This window comes from Cynocephalus volans, chromosome 1 (genome assembly GCF_027409185.1).
Source record: "Cynocephalus volans isolate mCynVol1 chromosome 1, mCynVol1.pri, whole genome shotgun sequence".
NCBI classification, from domain to species: Eukaryota; Metazoa; Chordata; class Mammalia; order Dermoptera; family Cynocephalidae; genus Cynocephalus; species Cynocephalus volans.
This window is the reverse complement of record NC_084460.1, coordinates 249,635,963-249,644,923: the sequence shown is the minus strand read 5'-3', so window position 1 is coordinate 249,644,923 and position 8,961 is coordinate 249,635,963. Positions and strand designations below refer to the sequence as shown.

At 36.6% G+C, this 8,961-nt stretch overlaps 1 protein-coding gene across 3 annotated transcripts in view; it reads right to left on the bottom strand.

Moving 5' to 3' along the window:
- Positions 1-365: 365 nt before the first annotated feature.
- DNAJC10 (DnaJ heat shock protein family (Hsp40) member C10) overlaps positions 366-8,961 on the bottom strand; it is a 52,283-nt gene continuing 43,687 nt past the window's right edge. For all 3 annotated transcript variants that reach the window (XM_063091856.1, XM_063091873.1, XM_063091862.1), the window contains 3 exons: positions 5,257-5,376; positions 2,917-3,021; positions 366-1,168 (listed from right to left, as the gene is read on the bottom strand). In XM_063091856.1, coding sequence (XP_062947926.1) covers positions 1,157-1,168; positions 2,917-3,021; positions 5,257-5,376 — 237 coding nt within the window. In that variant the 3' untranslated portion in view covers positions 366-1,156. The remainder of the gene's footprint in view (positions 1,169-2,916; positions 3,022-5,256; positions 5,377-8,961) is intronic.

The following is an 8,961-nucleotide window of genomic DNA, read 5'->3' as shown; positions in this document are numbered from 1 at the left end:
AGATCTGAAACTAAAAAATCCCACTCTTAGATTTATATACTTGATTTTCTTATAAAAATAACTTTAGTTATTACACCCATATTTATCTAAAAAAGGCAGCCTCTGACAGTATACTAATAACTGGAATAACCACAGGATCATTATGAGCTACAGTGAAACAAACCTGTAAAATTATTTTTCCTACTTGAATAATGAATAAAAAAGAATGAAAGAACCAGAACTATGAAAAAAACAAACCAGTGTAAGTAAAGAATATAGGTCAAAACAAATTCCAAAAAGCTTAAAAATTAGAAAGATGCTTAAAAAAAAAAATCAACTATCAGAAAATTTTTATGAAAGACATTTCAGAAAATAAATGACCCATATATATTCCAAATATAGAACTCTAAATACTTGATATATCTGGGATACTCTACAATGTCCAGTTAATTTCTACACATCTTTTTCTGGATGATATATATCTATACAATTTGTACACTTAGTGTTGAAAAAAAAATTTCTCAGTTGTGAAAAATTAGCATTTCTTCAATCTTTAAAAAGGACAGAAAACAATGAATAATATTTTCTTTATAATACAGCATGAAAACAGGTATCTGTTTATTTTTCTGCATTTTGAGTGTTTTTACGATGAAATATATAGTCAGAGACAGAATTTTTAGAACAGGTGACTGAAAACCAAGTTACCTCTTTTCAGTCCAGCCACAGAACTAGGTGAAAAAGTCTACTTTGTACATCTTTAGACATTATGGTAGATAATGCAGAGCAGGCTCATTTTGCAGCTAGTCACACAAAACATCATTTCTAGCAATCTGTGGCCCATGAATGTGGCTTGTGGCCTATGTTTGTATGGCCCTGAGCTAAAAGTGGTTTTTGTATTTTTTAAAAGGCTGTTTAGAAAACAACAACAAAACAACAAAGAAGAATATGTGACAAGAACCTTTTATGGTCTGCAAACCTTAAAATATTTATGATCTGGCCTTTTACAGAAAAAACTTGCAGACCCTTCATTCATACCAATGCTGTACAGAATTCAGGCAGTGCAATTACAAGTCCAAGATAACGTTCATTTATTCCTAACCATGAACGTACTGACATTCTAAAGAAGGTGTCTTCTGATGTCATTTGTCAGAATTTCTCTTCAATTTTTTCTTCATCATCAAAGTTCATCCTATAACAATAATGTAAAGGTGATTGAAAGAGAAAAGGAAGAGTTTATGATGTTAAAAATAAGGTAAAATAATATAAACTAAGCAATATTTTACCTTTTCAGAAATACTCAGTATTCTTATTTAATATATTACTACATAAAATATACCCTGCCTAACTAAAACAATGGAAAAGAAATGATTATCTCCTAGTTCTTACCTCCGCACAGCAGACTATAATTTTATGTACTTTCAAAGGCCTATTTGGTAGTACGCTCTTTAACTTAATTTCGGTTGTGATATTCTGTTTATCACTAATAATGTTTTTCTATTTCAAATATTTAACTTGATAAAAGTCATAAATTTTTAAATAAAATATCTTGAGAAAACTAATATTGCCAAAACACTAGAAAAACATGTTTGTTCAGTGAACCCAAGAAAACAGATTCACAACTATCTCTTTCCTATATTTTAGATTTGGACAAAATATTTTCAAAGCAGGCTATAAGGTTTTCTGTATTGGGGGCTGCAGCTCTGAATTAGATTATAGCAGAATCAGTACTGTAATATGGCCCTACAAAGTCAGCCTTCTCCAGTCCTCTCCAGAGGCTGTGCTGTGCTTTTGTCCTTTTCTTATCTTATAGGGAAAGAATCCAAGACACCATATATGTGATTGTATTATATTCCTATCAGAAAGCACTCCACCATCATGGACTCTCTACTCTGTTTCTGTGTATGCTCTAGGATGACACTGATTTTAAAAAGGCAAAAGTGAACTGCCTTCTGAAGGATAACAGGAAAGGTTGCACTGCTTTTTGATAGATTAAAAAAAAATTCAAGGAATGCCCAAGAAGAATATGGGTCTCAATACATCCTGAATACTCCAAGAACAAAAGAAAATTTGCTATCCAAAATGTATTATGAAAGCTCCAGTATATTTATTACTAACAATTCAATGCTTTTACATTTGAACAAAATTTAAATAATTTATGGCCATAGTCACTATTTTTTAATAGCTTTACTGAGATATAGTTCATATACCATAAAATTCCTACATTTAAAGGAGTTCAATGGTTTTTAGTATATTCAGAATAGTGCAACTATCATCACGATCTAATTTTAAAATATTTTCCACACCCCCAAAAGAAACTTTATTATCCATCAGCAGTTGCCCCAAATTCCATTTCTTTTCTACTGCACCCCACCCCTAGGCAACCACTAATCTACTTCTAGTCTCTGTGGGTTAGTCTATTCTGGACATCTCACATAAAATCATACACAGTAATGTGGCCTTTTGTGACTGGTTTCATTCACTAAGCATATGTTTTCAAGGTTCATCCATGTTGTAATAAGGATTAGTACTTCATTCCTTTTTATGGTTAAAAAATATACCATTGTATGAATATACCACATTTTGTTTATCCCTTCATCAGCTGATGGACATTTGCATTTCCACTTTTTTGCATTATGAATGAAGCTGCTATGAATATTTCTATACAAGTTTTTGAACGAACCATTTTAGTCACTATTTTTTGTTAAACGGTTTTAGTTGTCTCAATTTCTAAGCATTTCCATGATTGTCCTATTTCCCAAAGTAGAAATTTCCAACTATCTTACTACTTTTTGAAGGTTCCTGTTACCTTATGAAATTTATGATTATTGTACCTTATGTATACCTTATCAATACCTTATGTGTATTGATATACATAATATATAGTAAGAATAAATTTTGATAACTTTTGTTAAAGTGATCTCTAGGCTTAGTCCTTACCTTATTTCTCTTTCCTTGATTTTGGAGAGTTTCTAATTTTTCATATATTAAGGTAGCAATCACTTTTGCATCTCTGGTATTTATTTGCTCTTCTAAAATATCTCTCTAAAATTAAAAACACTCGTTATCTTTATTTAACCAAAACATAACATTTCCATCTAAGAAACTTGATTAAATATGCTTTAAAGTTCTTTTGTTCCAAAACCTTAAGTGTTTGAAATTCAAGTGTCTTCAGAGAAATAATGCTGCAAAAGCACAGTTTTAACCCATAATGTACCTAAAATAAATACTAATAGTGTTATGGAAACGTAAAATAGATCCTTGGGAAAAATGCACCGTTGACTCCAAAAGCCTCAAAACATCTAAACTATTTTAGAAAAGATGTCCTCAGAGGACTGAAATCATTCTAATCTAATGCAGTCATCAGTACTGACAAAACCTTGACCAACTACAATAATAGAAAGCAACACATATCTCCTAGTTATCATCTGCACAGCAGGAAAGTGGCTGAAAAGCAGGGGAAGGAGCAGGTCAGTATATCAAGGCCTGCTTATTTTGCATCTGGAGCCATCTGTTTTCTCATTCCTGGTGTGAACCCAAACCCCAACCCCAACTAACTGCCCGCCTGGTTGTACTTCTGTTTACTCCAATCATTATTCTCCCTTGGCCTTCCTATCTGGCCTGGACTTCTGGATGCCACCCACCTTTCAGTTTGAACAGGGACATTTGGTTCCTAACTTTATCAGCTGGATTCCTCTGGACACATGGTAACATCATCTTTTCAAACAGCTCTGTCTATGGTGTGGTTAGTTCTGTAACTGCTCATTACAATGCCACTTCCCTAATATCATTCTACCTGAATAATACCCCTATTTATGTCACCCATTTCTCAGTTGTTCTGAAACTTGAGAAGCAGATATAAGCTCCTTTATCTCTGCTGAGTTCTGCTTGCCCCAGCCTGTTCTTGACAGCTTCTTGACAAATCAAAAACCTTCATGGACAAAACTTAGATGTGCGACAATGAGATTTCAAAAACTCATCACCTAATTTCTTTATTTAGCTCTATTTCAAAATGTATTAAAGCTACCAAAAAATATCAGATCTTAACCTGACATTCTCCTCCAAAAAGTAGAAAATATTTGACATTATTTATTTTGAATATTTTACCAGAAAACATGAGTACATGGCAAATCCTTGTTTAGCTTACCACAGTTTCCCCCCCCAAAGGAATTAAGCTCATTACTTAAACTTATCAATAGTATAAAGCATTCTGAACAGAAATATAGGAAATAAATATTATTCCAGGCAGGCTGTTCTTAGTGACCTCAGTAGCCACTATAACCTTTGCAAACATTACTGCTCTTACTATTTTTGTTTTTTGGTTTAGCTAGCCATACTCTTCCTAGGATCATAATAGAAAACAGTTCATTTTATCTTTCACCACACTGTGCAATCTCCTTTGTCTGCCTGCCTTTGTTGAACTTTTCTTTCAATTAAAAAAAAAAATCATGCATTCTTATGTACTTTCTTATAAACTAATTGAGCATGAGAAAGTTAATCTTCAATTCTGAAAAAAAAAAAACTCTTGTTAATCTATTCTTATGCATTCTTTAAAGTGTCAGAGTTTTACTGTCAAAAAACAAAACATCTTTTTACTTGGGAACACAGCAAAGGTCATGAGTTAGCAAGTACAGTGCCTGAAAGACAGAACTTTTGTATCAATAATCACAGATAAAAGGTATGACATGGATTTTGTTAAGACCCATTGGTGGATCTCTAGTTTTTTTTTTTTTTTTTACTGAAAAAGCATATTGTCAGTGGCTCCCCAAATTAATTATGACTGAATCCAGAAACCCTAACTTTTATTTTGTAATCTAAACCATGAATAATTATTAAAGATACTCATGTACTAAGACTATTTCAAAAGTATTGTAAAAGTATTCTCTTAATTTTTTTACCTTCTAGGAAAGAAGAATTACTTATAAAAGTAACATGTAGTCATTCTATAAAAAGTCAGAAATATGAAACTTCACAGAAAATAATTACTCTGAATTCCACCACCCAAAGATAGCCAATATTAATATTTTGTTATGTCTCTAATTTTCCTATTCATTAGTATAAAAATTTAAGGCAACTGAGATCATACAACCATGAGAAAGAAAAACTGTTAAGATCACTTGGTATATATGTAAATGAAAAGCTGTTTCAGTAATATGCAATAATATTTTAAAAAGGACAAAGGGAGAACAAAATAGGAAAAAGCATTACTCAGACTGAAAACAAATCTCCTTTTGAGCTTGGACTGTTAAAGGAAGGAATTAGAGGAAAGCCTGTACATACCTTTGCTCTTTCATAGAAATAAAATTTCACAGTTGGATAGGCTCTGATACCAGCTTTCTGGCACGTTTGAGCATAAGCCTGACAGTCTACTTTCCCAGCTTTCACTTTTCCTTTAATCATCTGAAAAAAGAAAAATATGGTTTGCCATCCTCTCTTCAGCATAAACTATTTTGGCAACCACAAGGCAACATGATATAAAACATTCTGAATCTTTATATATTTAAGGGTTATTTAAGAAACGTAGTTTCAATCCTTCCTATTCAAACAAGATTGTTTCTAAATTCTTCCTGGCCCTTTAAGCTTCTGTTCACCCAGCACCACCTCCCCGCAACAGCAAACAAATTCTCCTGTGTCTTAAAACTGAGAAGCTTTATTCTGAACTACCTTGATTTCTTGTTACCCACACCTTGCCCATCACAAACCTCTGTTTCTGTTTTCATCTTTTTTTCCTTTCTCTGGTCTCTGTGCTGAGAGAGTATTTTTCATCTTGTGGAAGGCTGACTCCTCCTCCTATGTTCTCCAATCCTTCCCTGGCAGATCTGTTATTCTCTTTTCAGTGTATGTACACATGATCACAAAAGGATTCCTTCCTGAATTGCAATGGTTCCTGTAGCTACCACCCTGCTTCTCTAAGGCTTTCATTTTTTTCTGAGCAGCAGTCTACTCTTTCACCACTTCCTCACCATCTCCTAGTTTGGCAAGACATTTTAGTCTGGCACCTGTTCTTCTCCCTCCACTAAAACTCCTCAAAGTTCACAACTGACCTCTACTTGACCAAACTGAATGGACGCTTCAGTCTTCTTAATGGGCACCCGATACTGCTAACCACTTCTTTCTTTTCTCTTTTCTTTCTTGGCATTGGTCACTACTCTCCCTTGGCTTTCTTCCCATTTTCTAGCATGGGGGACCTCCTCCTTTATCCGCCCCTCATGTTATAACATCCAATCAGAGTTCTCTTTGGTCAACAATTTTTTCACTGTGAAGAGTCTCCTAGGTTGATTTTATATACCTGTATGTTCATCAACTCCAGTCTCTCCCCTTGATTTCATATTCAATTATGTATTGGCTTGCTTTGGGTGAATGCCTCAGAAGTACCTCAAGCATGTCCAAAATTAATCCTGTTCCCTTAACCCACTCTTCTTCCTATTTATTCAGTTTAAAATAGATACCAGGGTTATCCTATAACTCCTCTCTCCTTCACCTATAACAAACATTAAATCCTATTTATTCATTTTTATTTTACTGATTATGCCTATTCATTGCATACAAAGCTGACCTTCACCACCTGTGTCCAGGATGTGATGGTCCCTATTTATTCTTATATCTCTTTTGTATTTGTCTCCTTTCTCTTCTTACTATCATCACTGACCTAATCCTGGTTCAAGTTATTATCTCTCACTTCAGGACAACTAAAATATCTTTGGTGCCTGCAGTTGAGTCCCCAAGGCTGGGGTACAACAACAGGCAGACTAACTTTTAAGGAACCAGCAATGTTGCATGAATAAGCACATATGCAGACAGACACACACTCATGTTGAAGGTTGGAGAAATCCAGAAATGTTATTTTAATAGGTTTTTATGTCATTTCCAAAATGTTTATTTTATTTTATTATTTTACTTATATTTTTAATTAGGGGAGGGCACCATATTGGTTTTGTGCTCTAAATATCTTTCTCTGTTTTTTTTTTTCCTCATATATTCTAGCTTTATTTTCTTTATCAACTTGAATGTTTTTTGTTGAGTTAGGCCCCAGTGTGAATTTATTTTTTTATTGAACCATAATTGATTATACATATTTTTAGGATTCGACATTGAAGTATGTTGATCAAATATTAGCATATATATTATTACAAATCATACTTATTCTTTATGCCCCTTATCCAATCTCTCCCCATACCCTTCTGATAACCCTAGATTTCTTCTCTCTTTCTGAAAGACTAACAGTTACTCTGTTGATTTGTTGCCTAGAAGATCTGTCCAGTGCTTGGAGAGGTGTGTTCAGGTCCCCCAATATTACTGTAGAGTAGATGTTTCTTCTGTCACAATGGAATAGGCTTTGTGGAGAGAGACATCCTCTTCTTTGGTCTCCACTGGTGACTTTCCTTGTGTCAATGGACTTGAGTGGCTGGTGGACCATCTGCATGGTGGTGGGGCATCTAGCTGCTTTTGGGGCAGCTGTGGCTATTGTGGTGGCTGTGGTGGGCCACCCACGTGGAAGTGGTGTTTTTGGCATGCTCTTTGCCTGGTTGTGGGAGGAGGGGTTGGTCCCCAGCTCCATCTGTTTTTACATTCTAAGATGTTCTTGTGGAGCAGTTGGGTGAGAGGGGGAGAAGGAAAGGAAATAGGGTAGGAGAAGGAGGGGTATGGTTGAGGCCCGTGGCACCCCCCTCATTCCTGCAGGGGAGACCAGGGGGCTTCCAGTGGTGGTTAGTCATTGCTGGGCTGAATGCACATGTCAGGGGGATGTGGCTGAAACCCTCGACTCCCCCACTGCCCCCAGCCCTACCCTCTCCCAGGCTTGTGGGCCCAGGGGGCATCTGGTCTTTCTAGGTTTTATAGGTGTTCTTTGGTGAAGTGAGACCTTTACTAGTTAATATCAAACTTTGTCTCTGCTCTGTGGGTATTTTGTTTTTTCTTTCAGTTCTGTGTTGGATTATGCTGTTCCTACTACTTAAACTCTGCACTGGAACTAATTTGTTGTCCTTTGCTTACTTCTAAAATGGAGGAAGTTTCTGTGGGGACCAGCACTTGAGCCTTGTGGTTGACCTAATTGCTGCTGATTCCCTGGGGAAGTCTTTTTGTGCAGGTCAGGTTTTAATGTTTGACTTTGTAGGTATATCCGGGTCTCGCGAGATCTGGTACACCTGGGTTGTGTAGAAACTCTAGTCTGGACCTGAGTCTTTTCAGCAAACTGCTCCCCCTGCAGTTCTATATTCCTGACTTGCCTCCACTGAGTGGTCCTGTGCTGATTGGGGGGAAGATCAGCTGTCCTTGTAGTACCTCAGTGTTCCCCTGTGGGCCCATCTCCCTGACCACCCGTACTCCAAACACTTCCCATGGGACAGGGTGTGTGCTGGTCCCTTGCGATGATTCACTGGCCTCTGAGTGGCTCCTTTTTTCAGTTGTTCTGGCTCCTCACTCCTATGTGGGTCCATGGGAAGCCTGTTAGTGGTCCTGCTGGCCTGAGGTCACCAAGGCCCTCTTCGACCCTGCCGCCTCCAAGCAACTTCATAGGAAGGGCACAGCAGAGGCTTTTGCCAGCTCTTGCTCCCTGTGCTCACAAGGGTCAGACTTGAAGTGACTGGGATTAAAAATGGCAGGAGCAGTCCTTTCTTTCTTTCATCATGGTTTCTCCTGCCTTCATGTATGTACTCCTTAGGTCTCTCCTCCTCTTCCCCTGAACTCTAGTGGCCCCAGCTTGGCAGTTCATTGCTTTTTAATAGTTGTAAATTGGTTGATTTGTGGGAGAGAGTGATGCTGGGACCACCATCTTGACCGGAAGCTCTCTTTCTGTTTATTGGTTCTTGTTCAGCCCGCCAATGTGATCTTTCTAAAATGTAAAATGAATCCTGCTATATCCAACAGTTCTCCTCTACTGCTTACATAGAATACATTCTGTACAGTATAAAATCACTGAGGTAGAGTGGGTGGTGCACTAGCACAGGGAAAAGAAGTAAACCTCCTCCTCCTTGCCCATTATTTGAG